The sequence below is a fragment of the Rhinolophus ferrumequinum genome, chromosome 14 (assembly GCF_004115265.2).
Source record: "Rhinolophus ferrumequinum isolate MPI-CBG mRhiFer1 chromosome 14, mRhiFer1_v1.p, whole genome shotgun sequence".
In the NCBI taxonomy this organism is placed as follows: Eukaryota; Metazoa; Chordata; class Mammalia; order Chiroptera; family Rhinolophidae; genus Rhinolophus; species Rhinolophus ferrumequinum.
In genome coordinates this window covers 61,867,539-61,887,006 of record NC_046297.1, presented here as the reverse complement: position 1 = coordinate 61,887,006, position 19,468 = coordinate 61,867,539, and the positions used below count along the sequence as shown (strand labels likewise).

General features: G+C 42.0%; 2 protein-coding genes across 3 annotated transcripts in view; one reads left to right on the top strand and one right to left on the bottom strand.

The window, feature by feature from the left end:
- Positions 1-16,765, bottom strand: part of NSMCE2 (NSE2 (MMS21) homolog, SMC5-SMC6 complex SUMO ligase) — a 210,139-nt gene extending 193,374 nt beyond the window's left edge. For both annotated transcript variants that reach the window (XM_033126607.1, XM_033126608.1), the window contains exons 1-2: positions 16,643-16,765; positions 9,796-9,966 (exon numbers count right to left, since the gene is read on the bottom strand). In XM_033126607.1, coding sequence (XP_032982498.1) covers positions 9,796-9,952 — 157 coding nt within the window. In that variant the 5' untranslated portion in view covers positions 9,953-9,966; positions 16,643-16,765. The remainder of the gene's footprint in view (positions 1-9,795; positions 9,967-16,642) is intronic.
- Positions 16,766-16,819: 54 nt separating this feature from the next.
- WASHC5 (WASH complex subunit 5) overlaps positions 16,820-19,468 on the top strand; it is a 55,796-nt gene continuing 53,147 nt past the window's right edge. Inside the window, exon 1 of the mRNA XM_033125826.1 lies at positions 16,820-16,988. The gene's annotated coding sequence lies outside the window, so the exon portion shown is untranslated. The remainder of the gene's footprint in view (positions 16,989-19,468) is intronic.

Genomic DNA, 19,468 nt, shown 5'->3' with positions numbered 1-19,468 from the left:
TAATGAAATACTTTTTAATCCACCATCATTAGGGCAGACGGTGCTGGAGTGAAAGGGAAAGGTAGATCTAAAGGTAAATGCAGCTTCCTCTAACTTCGGTCTGGGCATAAGTGTCTGATTCTACAAGGCATTCAAAGAAATTCATGTGAGGAACATGCCTCTTGCAACTTGGGTCACGTGCAAAAATGAAGCAAGAAGCACATCTGTGTGGAGCTTGCCTCAAGTGCTTCTCCAAACTGGGTTCATAACTCCCACCCACGGAGAAATCCAGTGCCTGAAGCTGCACCCAGGGACAGGCAGATGAAAACATTTCCAAGGTCAACTGCTCACAGGCCTAATTGTTTACAGCAAGTAGCGTCTATTCTGGCTGCTGAAGAGGCCAAACCTCTCTGCCTTGGCCGATGATACCATAAGAAATTAATTTACCACAGCAGCGACAAAATATGAAAGTTCTGTAGGTGAGGATTCAAATGAGCATGACATTTCCAACAGAAGCAAACAGTAATGAGATCCCCAGATGTAAGTAACTTGAAGCTGGTTAAACAACTTGGGGAAAAACCTAAAATATCAATCATACCAGTGGCAGATGAGTGATAAGTACCCCCCACCCCCAATAAAAGAATCAATAGATAGTATTATCCTATTTAACCAACTGGTTCGATCCAAAGACTCACCAAACCCGCTGCAAAGCTGCAGAACGAACTGAGTGAACCATCTGTACAATTCCTTGGCCTCCCGATAGTTACTGAAAAGTGAAACATCCTCTGTACTCGCTGCCAGCATTGCAGGAGCCGTTGCCACATGTGACCATTAAGCATATGAAATGTGGCTGGTCCAGACAGAGGTGCATTGGAAGATTCTGAGCTTCGTACAAAAAAAAGTAAAAATAGCTCATTAATAATTTTTATATTGATGACATGTTGAAAAATAGTTTAGATGTACTGGATTAAATCAAACATGACAAATTAATTTCGCCTCTTTCTTCAGATCTTTTGCACTGAGGATAGTAGAAAATTTTTAATTGCACACACCACATATTTATTGCACAGTGCTGCTAAATGTAAGTAACTCCTCACATTTATATAGGACACAAATATACGATTTCAGTTGTAAAGCACAGAAGAGGGAGAAATAGGTCTGGATAATAAAAAACTCTCTCTAGAATAATCAGATTGGTTTCAACTGTTAATCACCAACCTAATCAAAGCTCCCTTCTGCCTATCACAAGACAAAACTTTTAAGAAGGAACCTGGTGTTGCAAAACTGATCCTAAAGTCTGCTCCACACCTGTCACGAGCACTACCTTAGTCTTAATTCTTTCCAGTGATCAAAGATAATATGATCAAGTGCTTGTCTAATTTTAAACTCTGACGGAGTGACTCCAATTCAATTTCTTCTGTTGTAGTCATTTTCGTACTCAATTAGGTCACTGAAACCTAACCCACGTCTCTGCTCCAAAGATAAAAAAGTAGAATCAATGAGAAGATTATTCTCAAGAGTCTAGAAAAAGCCAGGCATGTTCTGTCTTAAAACCTAACATATGACTCAGTTATTATTCCAAAAAGTGACATCCCAACGTGAATGGAAGAGCTTAGTTAGCAGGAGAGCACAGCAAGCAAGTATTTGCACACATTCCATCATGTGCAGAAACCATGCCAACTCCCAGGTGAGTACAGTCAGTGGAAGAAAGACCATCTGGAGGTGATGGAGCGGTTGGAAATTTATGGAGTGAGACTGCACAGAAACATGAGGGGAGGGGAGGTAAATAGCAGCCAAAATTTTCCTCTCCAGAGCTCTTAAAAAAGGAAAGTTCCTTAGCCAACTTTCTGGCTAAGGAAGCCAACAGGAAAGGAAACTGTCCCAAACACAACTGGTGGAAGGACAAAATGACATGGTACTTAGGTGAACAGCCGGTGTAAACCCTTTTCGGGTAGTTTTTCAATGTCACCAGCAACAAAATCAAGATTCATTAACTTAGCATAATAAATAACAAGTATGAGATGTATATTTCAATTTTGGAACAGAAACTCCAGTGGTGGGGCCCATCTATCACTGGATTGGATAGATGAGTAACCTGGATAACTGAAAAAAAAGCAATGGGAATGGTTTATTCCGTATTCTTGGAAGAGTTCGTCTTAAAATAGCCTGTCTTTTCTGTGGTCTGATATGGTCAATACATTTTTTAGTTTAAGCTATATGGAATAATAATTCAGACTCCAGGCTACTAAGTTCCAACAGTTTGGTGATTGTACCTTTTACACAATCCTGAACCCTGCATGCAATCAACAAACTGGTCAGTAGAGGGGACGACTACCTCATAAGAAGTGTTCTAGTGCCACCTAGTGGCGAATGTTTCCTTTCAAAGGGGCGTCAGCATCAGCATCACTGGGTAATTTTGTTAGACATGAAAATCCTTGGGGTCATCCCAGGCCTACGGAAACTCCAGAGGTGGGGCCCAGCGATCTGTGTTGTAACAAGCCCTCTAAGTGATTCTGACTCACCCTCAAGTTTGAGAATCACTGGATTAATCAGTCTTTACACAAAAATTAAGTGGAAAGTCTTAATTAGGTTCACAGATGAACAAAAGCGCTCAATTTCTAATTTTGGGAAGCAACTTATTTTTCTACATTCTGGATCCAAATATCTGTATTTAGAGAACAGTATTAGAAGCCACTTATTAACGCATTCGTGTACATTCAATACCTGGTGAGCATCAAATGAGTCCCAGCCTCTGAAATATCAGAGGAGCACCCCGGTCTTTGCCCTGGACGATCCCAGTTCAAAGGGAAGACCAGACACAGGAAGAAAACAAAATGTGCTATAAATGCGAAAAGCAAAGCGCTGTGAAACAGAAAAAACATTAACTGGTATCAGGATATCAGGAATGATGGCATGTTACTGTATCTTAAGATGGAGGGGACCACTGAAGAAGTCCACTGGATACATCTGCTCCATGCAACTGTCTTATAAAGTAACCAAGAGAAAAGCAGGTCTGATGAAGCCTTGCGAAATTGTTTATTTTCTATTTAGATCTTAGAGGAGAAGTTGGTCAGAATTGGCAGAAGTGTGAGTAGTACAGGAGAAAGAGTGGAGTTTTTTTCTGATCCTGGGAAATGTCACGAAATCAGCAAAATAACTTGCTTTTTCTAGAGAGCTGCATTTTTTTATACCCTGTAGGCAATGCTTTTATATGTTTAGCATGACAGGTACCGTAATCACGTACATATTTTCAAGTGTCTTCATTTATTTAAGTTGCAATAATATTTTGCTTTTATGATTGACTCGTTATAAACGCTACATAAGAAATGCAAACCTTGGCTCACTAAGGTTATTGTACTTTTTACTGTCATTGTGACCCCACCACCACCAGCACCGCTATAATCACCGACTTCTAATTAGTGCTTCTAGTCAATAATGTCATTATGGAATAAAGAACAGGAGCAAGGCCAGAAATAACCTTCCCAATTAAGTAGAGCCCTTGCTACAAGAAACAGCTCTCTAGATGGAGAAATATATTGCAACATAATGAAAATCCAGAAAGTGGATCGTCCTGAAAAAGTAAGTCTTGAGGTCGCCGGGCTGCAGTACGCTGGGCTATCAAATCATTAATTGTCAAAACAATTTTAACGTAAGAGATTGAGGACTTCTTTTTCATAAAGTAAGGTGATGGGTGATAGGGTGATATGGGTGATCATAATTTTTTTATTTTTGTCTATATTCATTAAATTTTTAGAATGTCGTATCGGGAATAAAACTAGAATATTACCCCCAAAGCTCCCAGACTCAGAACCTTTCACTCAACGAATGCTTAACATCTGCAAACTGAAAGTGCAGCTATTCATGAGGACCACAAATGACCATGGACATGTAATTTTTAACTCTGATGACCGTTCTTTACTTATCATTAACTCTGAAGTAACTGTCACCAAGTGAAAACTGTTAAATGTCTTGGTGGCACAAGGGTGAGAAAAAAAGGAATCAGGTTTAAAGGGATGATTCTTAGCCAGAATATAAACATACATGAAAGAACAGACTCAATTAATTTATTCTATCGCTTATCAGTCAGGACTATAATTGGCTGCATGAAAGAGAAAATCTGACAGCCATCACTTAACCAAAAAGAACTTATTTTTTCCTACCATTGCGAGGCCAGAAATTGAGACAGACTAGGATTGGCACAGTGGCCCCAAAAGGTCCCAGCTTTTTCTCCATGACCAGACTATGGTCTGCCTTTACAAACAGAAGAGGCTGAAGCCAAGGGAAGGCAATCTCTGGCTACAGAGCAGGAGACTGTCCAAGGGACGCTGAGAACTTCACAGGCAGAATAGACAAAAGCTGATGTTTCAGGAAAAACATGCCACCTCATTGTGGCATTAAGGGGGGAGGGGAAAGGAGGGGGAAGAAGAGGGGAGGAGATCAGATAATGTTACCCTTAACAAAATAACTAAAATTTTCTGAGCTAAATATTGCTAAATGTTATTTCAATGTTATCTGACTGCTGCAAATGTCATTAGCGGACACAACCAATGATCAATAAAGCGTAAGAGGGAAGGGCAGAAACTATGAAGTGAGATCACTTACGCCCAAATCTCAACTCCTCCGCTTACCAACTGTGACCTTAGGAGAATGTTCCTAACTTCACTAAGCCTCAGTTTGCCGGTGTATACAGTGGGGATAACAGCAGTCCCTATTCACAGGATTACTGTTAGGGCCAAATGAGATACCACCTGCAAGAAAGCACAGAGCCTACCCATTTGAAGCGTGTAAGCAATTCAGCTACGGTTGTCTCTATCATTACGACCGTCATCATCATCAACATACCTTGTGCACAGTTCAGCAAACACCCAAAGACCTGCCTGATCATAACTGAAGTCTTTCTGCCCTGTACCTCCAATTCATAGGAAGAAGAGCAATATACAGAGAAAAATCAAGAAGCCTCCAACAAGGTTTCCTAATCTACTGGACCCTTGAGCTATTTAAAATGTATCCTTTCCTTCCACATGTCCCTCACAAATATTTAGCAAGAATCTGATACTGTGTTTCCCCGAAAATAAGACCTAGCCGGACAACCAACTTTCACGCGTCTTTTAAGAGCAAAAATCAATATAAGACCCAGTCTTATTTTACTATGACTGGGTATAATATAATATAACATAATGCCCAGTCTTATATAAGACCGGGTCTTACATAATATAAGGCCAGGTCTTATATTATTTTTGCTCCAATACGCATTAGAGCTGATGGCCCGGCTAGGTCTTATTTTCGGGGAAAGGGGAAACATCTTCAATCCTCAAGGGTATACATTTTCCATAGAATTGCAGAGCATTGAGCAAACTTTTGAAGTCCATCCAGGGACATGCCCTGGCAGAGGCTCAAGGAGAGAGAACACAACCCTGAGGGTCATTAACATTTTAGGAAAGGGCCAGTCCTCAAATTCACAGAACTAAACTTAAAGGGCTTACAAAAATTTAACCGCTTAAGGATGATGCTAATAACAGCAATTCTGGTGAATTAGGCCAGTACATTCTGTTTAAGACAGCAGAACAGTACATAATAAATTTTAAAATCTGAAAAATAAGCTCCAGTTATCTGAAAAATCTCCTAAGGTAATCCAATCAGGTCAATTAAAGAAGCTATTACTAGAATATCAACAAGTTTGAAGAAAAACTCACTAGACATGGTGGCCGTAAGTCTAATTGCCCAGACACCACATGCTGTAACAGAACACAGGCAGGCGATCATTTCAAATGTGCTAGAAAGTTGAATCGGGACAATCACCTGGCATAGGAATATGCAACCAACAGGAAACAAAGCAGAACACATCCCCACCCCTTGAGTTCCTGGGAGCAGAATCCCCTTCCCCAAAAACTTAATAATATAGTGACAAGGGCACTGCCGTGCAAAGTGAGAAAATGATACCTAAGCGATCGCTCCCACCCATCTTAACAAAGCTCATTCATCCTACTCTGTGATGAAGTTGGGCAACCCAAAAGGTCAACAGAAAGTGTGCTTAATCTTGGAAGGCTAAGAGGAAAAGGTACTATTTCTGCTCTGAAGATAGTTCATGAACTTTCCTCGCGTTCTTTTGCACTTTAATTTTCTCCCAATCCATTCACTGTTGTCCAACCACATAGTCAACTCAAATGCAAACAAAATGACTAAAATAATAGTCTAGCGAGCACTTGTTAAGTGTCAAGGACAGCTCTATGTCACTTCCAGGTATCATCTCACTGCATCCCCACGTAATGCCTTTTACAAATGAGAAATCTAAGCCAAACAGAGGTTACAGAGCTTGCCCAAGGTCACAAAAGGGGTAAGTGATGGAGCTAAGAACCCGGGCATTGTGTATGCAAAGCCCTGCACTCTTGTATGACCCTCTTCTGTCTACATGAGAACGTGGGTGTAAGACACAAAGCACACAAAGCAAATCCTCCTCATCTCAACGACAATATACTCTCCACGTTGAACTTATTATTTTTTTCACTCGAGCTCCTGAAATTATCATATGGGCCCCTTGAGGTATCTCCTTCCTCCATCACGTCCTCTGGCTCGCCATGAGGGTTCTCGTTCTACTACTGGATCTTACCGTGCTCCTCCTCTACTTTAAACCCTCCGGTGATAAAGTCCCAACTCCCTGGCAAAGCATCACTTCTCAGGCACTCAGTGTTCACTTAATGATCGAGTAACATCTACGTGTCTTACTCCCCAGGTAGGCTCTAAACAGCTTGGACAAAACCTTTATTAGTCTTTGTAGGTTTAGCTAATGTGTCTGATGAATAACTGATTTAGCTAAGCTCAAACCTAAAGCTTTTAGCGGACTTCCAAACTCATCTACCTTTGTTCCCCTTTTCACACACAGGCCCTTCTCCTCCTTCTAAGCTCTGACCCTTAAACGTACTAATTGCTGGGCTATTGTTTATGATAGCTACTGAATAAACACTATGCTGAGAGCACTGTGCATGTATTATCTTATTTAATCCCAACAACCTTATGAAGTGGCCACTTTTATCCCTATTTCACAGGTGAGGTATTAGAAGTTCAGAGAAGTGACCTAACTTTGATCAAGTTACAGAACTAAGGATGCAGCTGGGACTGGAGCCCATATCAGGCTGATTGTAAGTCCTTACAATTGAGTGGTGATACTGGCTGTCTTCTACGAGTCTTTCATCTACTGTTACAGGCTGAGTTACCTTCAAATTTCCTTAAATACCAAGTGTTTTTCTCCTCTCTGGGTGCTTGGACAACACCTCAGTCTGGTGTGACATTAAAACTGCTCTCCTAAAAGAGCTTCCTGAATTGTACCAGCAGGGGTCATCGTAGGCATTCTTTCTGCAGGGAATTTCTCATGTCATCTACCTCCTGCTCATGGCTTCCAACTTACCTTCATAACCAGTGGTTCTTGGGATGTGGTCCTTGAGAACCTTACATCAGGTCCACAGCGTCAAAACTATTTTCAGCATAATTGTAAGAGCTGCAACAGAGTATTTGCATGGCCCCCAAAGGTGAAAATATTTGCTATCTGATCCCTTATTAAAAAAACTTTGCCGACCCCTACTCTAGAGCCTGAACCTTTCAAAACACAATGCTTACATTTCTTTTTAAATTACATAAAATAGGTTGTATTTTGCACCAAAATACACTTTTTTTTTAAAAGGAACTTGATAGCAAAAACACTCTGAGTCCTTCAAAGCAAATCATGAAAATAAACATACAATTCTCCAGAAGGTTTATGTTCCAGCTCTTCCCTCTCATGATTTAAGATTTTATTATGGCTTTTATCCAAGCTACTTACCAAAGCCAAATATCCAAAAATAGACTGCAAATCAGGCTGGGCAGGGTTAGGACTTTTAGAGCCTATCCACTAAAGATCATGTGTGACTTCTGCTACCAGCCAAGAATGAATAACTGGTATGGAACTAGCCCTCCTGCCATGAATGATTAGGAAACTGGACAGAAATATATGAAACAACTGCTTTCAGACAGTGGAACAACAGGCAGAGCAGAACTATGATTCCTGCAAACAGGGAAACAAGTGAGCTAAGCCCTGTGAGTGCCCTCCTCTCTGCACCAGGGAGGAGGAAGCCAAGCAGAGCACAGATGTCTTGAAGGACCCAGGAGCCAGAGATTGGGGTTCAGGGAGCCTGAGGTAGCAGGGGTTTGCGAGACAGAGCCCTGGAAGGGAGCTATGTATGCAGAGACAGAGCCCGGGGAGGGAGCTACGTATGCAGAGACAGAGCCTGGGGAGGGAGCTACGTATGCAGAGAACGAGCTCTAGGAACCCGCACAGGAACCCCCTTGAGCCTGATGCTGAAACCTAAGCTGCTGAGGAACATTACTGGGAGCTGTGAGGTGAACCATTCCCAGAATTCAACAGACCGGAAGACATTCAAGTTCCATCTAGCAGAGTAGAACCCTCTCACAGAACCCTCTAGGCAATCAACAGAGACTCCAGAAAGGCCAAGCTTTGTAACAAGGCTAAATTAGCCCGAAAGTAAAGCTACACTAGACCCACTTAACAAAGTTTAACAAAAAGCCTGGAAAGGATCAGCCCAATCCACAAATTACTTAGCTGCCTGCCAAAACAAATGTCAAAACTCTTTAAAGTAAGATAACAAAATCCAAACACTCAACAACATAATGCACAGTATCCATGTCAAGAAGCAGGAACAGACAGAGATGACAGAATTAGCAGACAAGGACATTAAACAGCAATTATAACTCCACATACTCAAGAATATAGAGGAAATTGTGAACATAATAAAGGGAGAAATGGAAGATGGAAATAAGATTCTATTTATGTTTTCTAGAGCTAAAAAAATCCAATACCTGAAATTAAAAATTTACTGAATAGACTTAACAGCAGATTAGATACTTGATTTTGTATCTAAGAGTAATGAACTTGAAGACATAATAATAGAAACTATTCAAACTGAAGCTAGAGGGAAAAAAAATGGGAAGAAAATCAACTGAGCCTTACTGGCTTATGGGACAAAATCAAGTAGTCTAACAAACATGTAATTGGAGTCCCAGAAGGAAAGGGGGGAGGAACAGAAAAAGTATTTGAAGAAATAGTAGCAGAAATTTTTCCAAATGTGAACAAAAGTGTAAGCCCACAAATCTATAACGTACAAAAAACACCAGACAGAATAAACAAAGAAAATCACACCAAGGCCCATCATAATCATGTTGCTGAAAACCAATGATATCAAAAAGAAAACAAAAAAGATTATGTTGCTCCCGTTTCCATGTAACATAACATAAACAACTCTAATCCAAAGAGAGCATATAACATCTTTCTAGATGTTCTGATAAAAAAATGTTGGTCAAGTTCATCAACGCTGAACTTGTCTTACTTTGTAGAGGCCCTTCGGCAGTACCCCAAGCATAAGCTTAGTCTTTCTAGAAGGTAATCAAGCATGAACAAAGTATAGTTACATTACTGGAAAAGAATTTATCAAGTGCATTTGTATACTGTATAAGTCACAAATGTCACATACTTTTGATTGTAAGCTCCTTGAGGTCAAGAAGTTTCATGTTTTAGCCTATAAATTTCTAGTGCAATTTCTGGCGGCACCTAACTGTTTGAACACGCATGAATGAGCCAACCTCATTTCACCCTGAGTACATCATTATGTGGTGTATGGAATGAGATGAGAAAACAGATGTCTAGAGGGATTAAATGGTCGTCCCAAAGAAACACATAAGGTGAACAATACCTCGCATCCCTAGAATAAGGCTACCACACCAGTTACCTCAAAGTAAACACAAAAGAAATACATTTTAATTATTACTTACTCTGAGTTTCCACAAGATCCAAAGCAACACTAGAAGCTGTGTCCATTCCAGAGCTGATGCAGGACTGGAAGTTTTTTAAGGAGGAGAGAGCAGATTCTACACCGCTGAAGGATATAAAACCAGTTGAACCTGTGTTTGAACTGGAACGTCCTGGCATCTTGAAATTATTACCTAAGTTTTCAAACACAATAAAACAAAATTTACGAGTTAGAATAACTGCATAGGAATATACAACTGCTATAAACATCCATATGAATATATCCAAGCTCCCATAAGTGCCACACTATTATGTACATTCTCTATTCCTTGAAAGGATACCCAAGCATTGTGCCATCACCTGGGCCACCAAATATAGATTCACTCAATATATGGGGAAGGTAACGGTCTTCCCTTTTTAAAGGAGGGAGAATACTCTCTTCCAAAAGATTCCTTGATTCTCTGAAGAACTGAACAAGAGCACAGTTCTTACAAACTTAAAACATAAATGGGTGAGAAAAAGTACACTGCTTATTTGATGTATTTTTCTAAAAAGCGAAAATAACAAAATAGTTTGAAAACCTGTAATTTTTAACTTCCCTGACATCTATGCATATTCAATTCTGAAAACTAAAAAAATATATATTCCTGACAGCTCCACTAGTTCCAACAGATGTACAGACTTGGTGAGATCACATACTCTGTTTCAGTAAAAGCAGAATTTCTCTATAAACTCTTGTCTTTTGATAGTTCATCCACTATATCAGTTTCAATTATTACATTCATATTAAACACTCCCTAATCTATACCTTCAACCACCAACACTTGAAGCTTTAGAACACTTTTGTAAACTTACCTATATAAAGACATCTTTGCTTAATTCAGAAACCACCTGAAATTCAATCCACTGAAACCAACTAGAAAAATAGAGGGAAAATTCACACAGGCTTAGAGGGATGGGAAGGCTGTATGATAGCAGGAAAAACAAGGTGTTTGCTTAAAGTCCTCTAAACATAGCATGAATGCAGGCTCTGCTACTTCACTACTTACTGAGTGACCAGGGCAGTTTGCTGAAACTTCTCCGAACCTAAGTTTACCATCTTTAAAATGGGAAGGAATAACACAGTGTGGTCTAGCACACAGTACAGTATTAATTAGCAATAGGACCTGGGGAACTGTCTATTATCTATGGCATTTTCATCCTCTCCATTGCCACCACCTTTATCTCATAGCTGACCACAGTAGTTTCTTCATTATTGGTCCTTTTAATTAGATTCATTCATTCATTCAACAATAGACATTGAGTGCCTTACTGTGTCAATCATTTTAAAAAGACCCGTTAAAAGACTCATTAAAAAAGACACAGGGTATAAAGGGAAGGGCACAGAGAAGATGCCTACGCCGCTGATTTCTATTTTTGAGGTGTTAGTCTACCACAGACAATACCACAATATAACTCATCAATTTAAATCATTCAATTAACAAATATTTAGTATATTTTGGGGCATAGGGTACAGGGTTGTCGACCCAGAGAAAGAAGATAGCTACCAAGAAGAGTTGCTAACGGCTAACTGGGCTCAAATTTTAAAACAGAGCCTAGCACTCATTTCCAAACTGGGGCCACTCACACAAACCACACTTCAGGGAGAAGCGTGGGAGAAGCTTCCTGCCTCCTTGCACTGTGTTCCTGCCATCTGAGCCACCTTTATAAAGGGGTTCCTGGAATTGTATTTCAACCAATAGGATTGAGACTTTCCCCATCCAATCGGAGCCATGCAGCTACATCCTCATTAGCATTTTCACCATCCAAAAGGAGAAGCTCCATTACCACCAATCAGGGCAGTGCTTTTGGGACCAAACTGTGAGCATTTGGAGTCCATATTTGCATGAAAATGGACCAATCAGGGACTGGGCAGGAGGGTCTTTTTCTCTATATAAGTGTGCTCCCCTCTGGCTCAGAGAGCACAACATCCCTTTCCACCAAAGACTGAAGGCTGCGTTTCCCAGGCTGAAGCTGAAACACCCAGCGCTGAGCAGGATGGGTAAAGTGCACCAGACAGGACTGGACCAGACCGGGCCAGAGCAGAACAGAGCTGTCTAGCCAGGGAGGCCTCATCCCAGGACCACTCACCCCAGGGCAGCCTCAGGGCCGTGCTATTTCATAATTGAGCTGTAACACTATTGAGTTGTTCCATAGTCTTGCTGTTCTCACAGCTATGTTGGATCACAATTGAGCTGGACGCACTAATAAAGTTTCCTTCTTCACTGCACTCCAAATTGGGGTTCCTATTGGCACTAAAGACCATCAGTTGACAGGGTCTTAAGTGCAGGATAAAGAATCCAATTGGGTCAGAGTCAGTCAAATAGGAATTTTAGCCTTATTTTTTAAAACTTATCTTAACAATCAAGACCTGAAGCAAATAGGCCAAAATGTTACAGATGGTAAAATTCAAATGGTGGAACAAGGGTTCTTGTTATGTTCTTTTCTAGGACTTTCTGTGGTGTTAAAATTTTACACCAAAAGAGAAAGAAAATATGACTATGAATAACCAATGATGATTTTTGAACATCTGCGTTTGGACGAAAGAGTGTTTATTTCCTATCTCACTTTACCCTGTTGCCCCGAAAATAAGATCTAGGCAGACAATCAGCTCTAATGCGTCTTTTGGAGCAAAAATTAATATAAGACTCGGTATTTATTATAGTATAGTATAGTATTAAGACCCAGTCTTATATTACAGTACAATAAGACTGGGTCTTATATTAATTTTTGCTCCAAAAGACGCATTAGAGCTGATTGTCCAGCTAGGTCTTATCAGGGAAACACAGTATTACAATAAACAAGTTGCGACAGATTACACAATATACATACATGCAATAAGATGGAAAAATTTAAAATCAGAATTGAAAAACAGATTAAAGGGAAAACCAAGTACATGACATTAGAAAGCAATCATGCAGCGTTTAGTATTCTTTAGGACTCCACACAGTATTATACTTGTAATGCTATGAGTGTCTTGACAATCAAAACGAAAAGTGAGTTACTGGATTCTCTTTCTCCATAAAGGACACAGGAAATTCAGGAAAAATAAGGATGCCCCTGGCAATCAAAGCAGCATGGGTCCTGATAATGAGATAACGTGAGTCATACTGAAAAACATCCTCAATAATATCCTTACAATAAATGCAAGAGTAAGATTCTCAGGACTGCTTCTAGACTGTTCCTCAGGGTAAGCTAAGGACAGGACACTGTGGCAGACATCAGCTCAGTGCCCACCAAATCCATACCTCTTCAACCTGGGTATACAGCTGGACCAGTTTGCAGCCATCTTTGCAGTGAGGTGTGGCCAGATGATTGAATTCAAGGTCATGAAACATGAGCCACTTCCAGGCCCAATCCATAAAATCCCCACATTTTCCCCATATTCCTTCCCATTTGATAGCTTGGAACAGGCAGGCAGTGACCGTAGAAGCGATATACTGAAGATGGAGACTCACTGTATGGAAGGACTTTACCACTGCTGAGAGGAAAACTGCCCACCAATCAGGCTCCACGAGGGAAAGAAATAAACACTTCAATTGTGCATAGCCATTTAGATTTTGGGGTTTACCTATTATAATACCAACTGTTACTCAAAAAACACAATCTTGCGAGGATCACATGATAGGTATGGTTTGCGTATTCATTTTTCTAGTCAGTCTTCATGAACGACTAGAAATGTAAATCTTCATGTAAATCTAAATTATCTTGAACACTAAAAGTTCAATGGAACTTTTAACCATGACAAAAATGTTCTACAATCTACTGTCCAATAGGGAAGCCACTAGGCGTAGGTGGTTAGTGGTTACCTGAAATGTGGTTAGCGTGACTGAGGAATTCAGTTTTTCATTTCATTTAGTTTTAATCGATGTAAACAACCACATGTGCCTCGTGGTTGCTGCATCACACACCACGGTTCCAGAGACACCGTTATCAAAGCGTACTATATATAAACCAGAGTGGGTAAACAAGACGGGGCAAAGCCACGGCACAAATGGCACATATTCTTGGAATATCAATTTTACTTATAGATAAACATGAAACATGTTCATATTAAAATAAACATGAGTTGCATTACGGAGTAGAAGATGGAAGCAATATAGGGTAGGGGTTAAGCATGCATCTTGGGGAGCCAGACTACCTAATTCAAAGCCTGATTTTCTACGTAAGTAGCTGAATGACTTTAGGCAAATGATTTAACCTCTCAGTGCTTCACTTTCCCTTTCTGCAAAACTGGGATGATCCAGTGCCTACCTGGATCAAAACTGACACTGATCCAGTGCCTACCTCAAGGATTATGGCCAGTACTCAATGAGTTAATATAGATAATAAAACACTCAGAATAATCCCCAGCACATACATCTTTTAAAATGGGAGCAAATGTTGCTATCAATTTTATCATTAAAATACGATGAGCAACAATACAGTAATGCTTAAGAGAATGGACAATGGACACAGATGTCTGAAAATTCCATCACGTCCACGCCACTGAAAACTGATTGCATGGGCTGGTTATGCTGCTTAACTTCTCTACCTGCAGTTTGCTGCCATGTGAAAAGCAGATAATCGTATCTGTTTCACAGTGTTATTAAGGATAAATTAAATTTTGTAGTTTTCTCAAACTTATCTGAGCTTAAGAATTAGTAGAAATACAAAAACTACAGATTACGGATACTATCTCAATGTATTGCGTCATAATCTCCAGTGGACACTCTAAGGAAACTAGACTTTTATGAAGCCCGCCAGATGATTCTTAGGATCAAACAAGTATGGAGAACACTGAGAAAATTCATATACTGAGCCCCTAACACTCAATGTATTGGTGTCTGAAGATGAGGTCTTCCGGAGATAATGAGGTTTAGGTGAAGTCATGAGGGTAAAGCCCTCATGATGGGATTAGTGTCTTTATTAGAAGAGGAAGAGATTCTCTTTCCCCTCACCCCCACTACCATGTAAGGACACTGCAGGTAGGGGGGAAGGTGGCCATCTGCAAGCCAGAAAGAGAGCCCTCACCAGTAGCCAACCATGCCAGCACCCTGCCTCCAAAAACTGTAATAATTCTCTGTTGTTTAAGCCACCAGTCCATGTTATTTTTTCAAACAGCAGCTGGAGCTGACTAAGACACAATGTATACAAGTATTAACACAATTCAGGAAAAATGGGAAGTGTCTAACACGTGGTAACTGTCCTTACTATGTGAATGCAAAGTCACACTACTCCAGTGAAGCTGTACACTTACAGAGAGCCAGGGAAAACCACCTTCTGTAATTCTGGAGTATTTCAGGGGAAAATATTCAGATTGGGAAGCAAAGAGAATGGACAGGGCAGAAAGATGGAGTAGACACACTTTTCCCTATTCCTCCCATGAAGTACAGCTAAGTACGTAAGTCACAGGACAACCCCTCAAACAAAGAATTTCCTGGCCCAAAATGGCAGTAGTGTAGTAGTTGAGAAATAACCGGTTTAAATCAACCTCCTCTTAGAGCCTTCCTAGGTCACAATGATCTTTGTGTTCTCTGTACCTATAGTCTCCAAGAAAATTTAAAACAAGATTACGCATTTCCCGAGTTTTTCCCTAGCACCTTATTTGGCCTCCCCTAACAGGCCTTGTCTTAGGCAATTTGGGCTGCTGTAACAAAATACCATGGGCTGTGTAGCTTATAAACAACAGACATTTATTTCTCACAGTTCTGGAGGCTGCGAAGTCCAAGATCAAAGCACCAGCATGGTGATGTTCTGGTGAAGGCCCTTCCATAAAGGGCAAGGGAGCTCTCTGGAGCCTCTTTCTAAAGCACTCACCCCATTCATGAGAGCTCCACCCTCCTCACCTAAGCACCTCCCAAAGGCCCCACCTTCTAATAGCATCCCACGGGCATTAGGATTTCAATATAGGACTGAGGGAGGGGGCCACACAAACATTCAGACCCTATCAGGTCTGTAACATTCTCATTCTGCTGGCAGAACCAATTATCAGCTCATGGAAAAGTACTTCTCTACTGTGCCATCCTCTTGTCTTTCGTACCGTACAGTGGGAGGCACAGAGTAAATCATTTACAAGGTGTGCTGCTCCTTTGAATCCATGGGGCCTATACAAGTTTAGCCAGAGCCACATCTCCTTTTTCAAGATGCAAGGGTTCATCTTTCTTTTTGAAGCCTCCTCTTATCTATACAAGCAATTGTTTGTTCCCTTCCTCATGTTGCATCTCTCTCTCTCTCTCTCTCTGTCTCTCTGTCTCTCTCTTTCTCACACACACACACCTTCTATTATAAAACACAATAAATCTCAGCACAACTATTTGCTCACAGGTCCACCATTCCTTCACCCTGGGAACGACTTCAACTAGCACTCTGACATATTCTACAGCATATGAAACAGCTCCTCACACAAAACAGGCGATCAATAAAGATTCGCCGCCACTTACAGCAGCAACCACCATTTCTAGGTCCCCGACAGTGCCCTAAACTGGCGCCCTGGCGCTCCATTCTCATTACCTCTTCTCCTCACAACCACTGACATGAGAAAAAAGGAACCTGAGGCCCAGAGAGGTTATTTAAACGAGCTGCCCAAGGCCCTGCTTTTAAAGGCAGTTCAAACCTTATTTACGTAGATCAAGCATCTGTGACCTTTTCCCCATACACTCAGGGCTGACGGATGGAAAGATGGGGTCTTGGAGAGGGAAGTACACTGTCCCTCATTGCCGAGGCGTTAGACAAAAACCAGGACCATAACCCAGGTCGACAAACCCCAGCTCAGGAGACCCGCGGAGAGCCCGAGAGGGAGGCGACACGTCCCGCCACTCCGCCCACCACCATCTCCCGCTTCTGTCTTACCTGGTTGCCCGACCCAGAGCCGTCTGCCTGCACCCTGAATTCCCACACCCAGAGCCCAAGCTCTTTCTTTAACTCCCTTCCCCTGAAGCTGACACTGAGAGCGCGGGCTCTGACGTCATCAGCCGTCGCCGGCGAGTGGTCACATGACGCCCCACCCTGCTCTCCGCCCCTTTGGTCACGTGACTGCCAGGGCAGACCGGCGGAAGCCGGGGTCCTAGCCCGCTGAGGATCCGCGGCTGGGCATTAGAAGGGGGACCCTTGCGGGAAGGCAAAGTGGGGACCCTAGTGCCGACTCCGCGCGCGTCGTCGGCCCCGCGCGTGCGCCCTGGTGCGGCCCAGATAACAGGTGAGTGGAGTCAGAGTGCTCTCTACCCCTTTTCACACGGTCCCCTGGCCCTGCCCCTCCCCCGCTCCGGAGGGTGGGCCGCGCTGGCCGAGGGGACACCAGTGGCATGGGGTGGGGCTGGGTGGAGGAGCCCGGCGTGGAGGACTGAGGGGCTTTCCAGGGCAGGGGCTGCAGTCCAGGCTCTTCGTCTCCACTTAGATGGAAATAGTTTTCCACGCCGCTTTGGCGCTTTAGGAAGTGATGCTCAGCTGCTTGGCCCGCATCTAGTCCTCCCAAGTTTCCGGGAGCAATGTTTCGTGGACGTCGTTGTTCCTTCATTTACTCTTGAGAAAACTGAATGGTTAGTGAGCGCTTTTGCAATCTGACGGACTCAGGTTTGAATTCTAGTTCTGCCATGGGCTGTGAGTTTGGGCGAGTCATTGCCCCTCTCTGCACCTTAATTCCCTCACCTGTGACATGCTGGTGCCAAAGACCTTTGCATTGCGAAAATTTGTTCCGAGGAGCCTGTTTTGCCCGTGCTCTTACAGAGAAAAAACGAAATCAAAACCTTACAGAGCCCATAATGGAATGGGGTCTCCTGATTTCCTAGTGCATAGAGCTCGCTCCAACATAGGTGACGCGGGGCGGGCGGCGAGGGCGGGGGCTTCTGCCCACAACTAGCTACACCTTCCGGTTTTCCTTCTGTCTTTTCCAGGATTTAGGAATCAGGCTAGAAATGATCAGGCTCATTTCAGAATTTTTCTGGAAGAGAGATGCCAGTCACTTTTATCTTGATCAACAATCATTTTTTCTTGATAATAGGTTGGTGGAAACCATAACTTCTTCTCTATGGAGCTGAGGTTTTATGAAAGGATAAAAATAGACCTATCTTCTTTTGTCATCTGAGTAGGGTAGACAGTGGTTTGTCCCAGGACAATTTAATGTACTTCAGAATTCAGTTCTGTACTCATTGGGTAATTGGTAGGATGATGCCATACTTCAAACTGAAAAACAGTTTCATACCACATTCTTTTTAGGGAGGGCACAGCTCACAGTGGCCCATGCAGGCATCCAATCTGGCAATCTTGGTGTCACGCTCTAACCCAGGGGTGTCCAAACTTTTTTCATCGTTTTTCACAAGGGCCATGTGCGGTAAAATACACAAACAGCCGGGCCACTCGCTCGAGGTGAAGTACGTATTGCCTCACCTGGTTTATTTAAGTAAACTAAATATATTTTTGGAATTTGCTATGGGCCAATAAAAAATGGATCCCGGGCCTCAGTTGGCCCACAGGCCGCAGTCTGGACACCCCTGCTCTAACCAAATGAGCTAACCAGCTGCCACCCCCCAGCCCCCATCATACCAAATTCTTAAAGATAAATTACAATCACTTTTTTGGGTTCCTTGCAAAAGACAATTAGGAAATTGAGTGGGATCTCTGGTTTCATTTCAGGCTAAATAGTCATACAACCTATATTGGAATTTTCTTCATTCTTAGCATCAAGAGGACCAAATGGAAGGTTTAAAATAGCTTCTTCTACAGTGTTTGCACCTCATTCTATAGTGATTTTTTTTCAAAGCTCAACCAAGTCTTAACACCTTCTGTAAAGCCACCTACCTCTGAGAATACTGCAGCAAGGTTAGGCATCTTTAATTATGGTCTTAGATTCTATTCTTTCTTAGCCAGTTTTTCAGCCAGTAATGCAGTATTTACCAAATACTCTAGCCAAGTAACATTTTGAAAGTTGCCTGCAGTGTAACTCTTGGGTAAGGATTTAAGCATTAAAATAAGAGATGCACACACACAAGTCTTGACTTGTGTCATTATCCCAGATCTAAGCCAACCTGACCATGTGCGTGGAGGTGCTGAGTGTATCTGTTCATTTTTGGGGGGGCAGGGGAGGGAGAAGAGAGGTAATGTTGTTTTGCTTCAAGCTGTTTTCTCCATGGCCCCATTGTCCTATCCTGTTATCCAAAATCTGATAGCATTTAAACTTGTTAATCATAGCTTGCCCTTCCTTCCATTAACTCTCGAGTTTAATGCTGCTGAGACCTGGGTTAGTTTGGTGGTCTCCAGAGGACCTCAGTAGGTGGCTTTTTGCCCATTGTTTATTATTTTAACGCTTTTCGTCTCTCATTTTCCAAGCCAGAGCATATCTGTGGGGGGGGGGGGGAAGGAATGAAACTACAGCCTGAAATTCAGGCTGAAATTCAGCCTGTTAGACATCGATGTGGCTTAATAAGCAAGCATCACAGAGAAAACAGAAAGGACTTGTTACTAATTCATGCCTTAATGTGTAGTATAGGGTGCCCTCATGAGAGACCGTTCTGGACAACTATAGTAGCTTCTCAGCGACTATCTGACCCACCGCTATCTACCTCCTCTGATCTCTGCGTCTATCCTTTGCTCACTCTGCAGTAGCCACCTGGCCAATTTGCTATGCCTTAAATTCATCTAGCACATTCCTGCCCTCGGGCCTTTCCACTTATTTGTAACTTC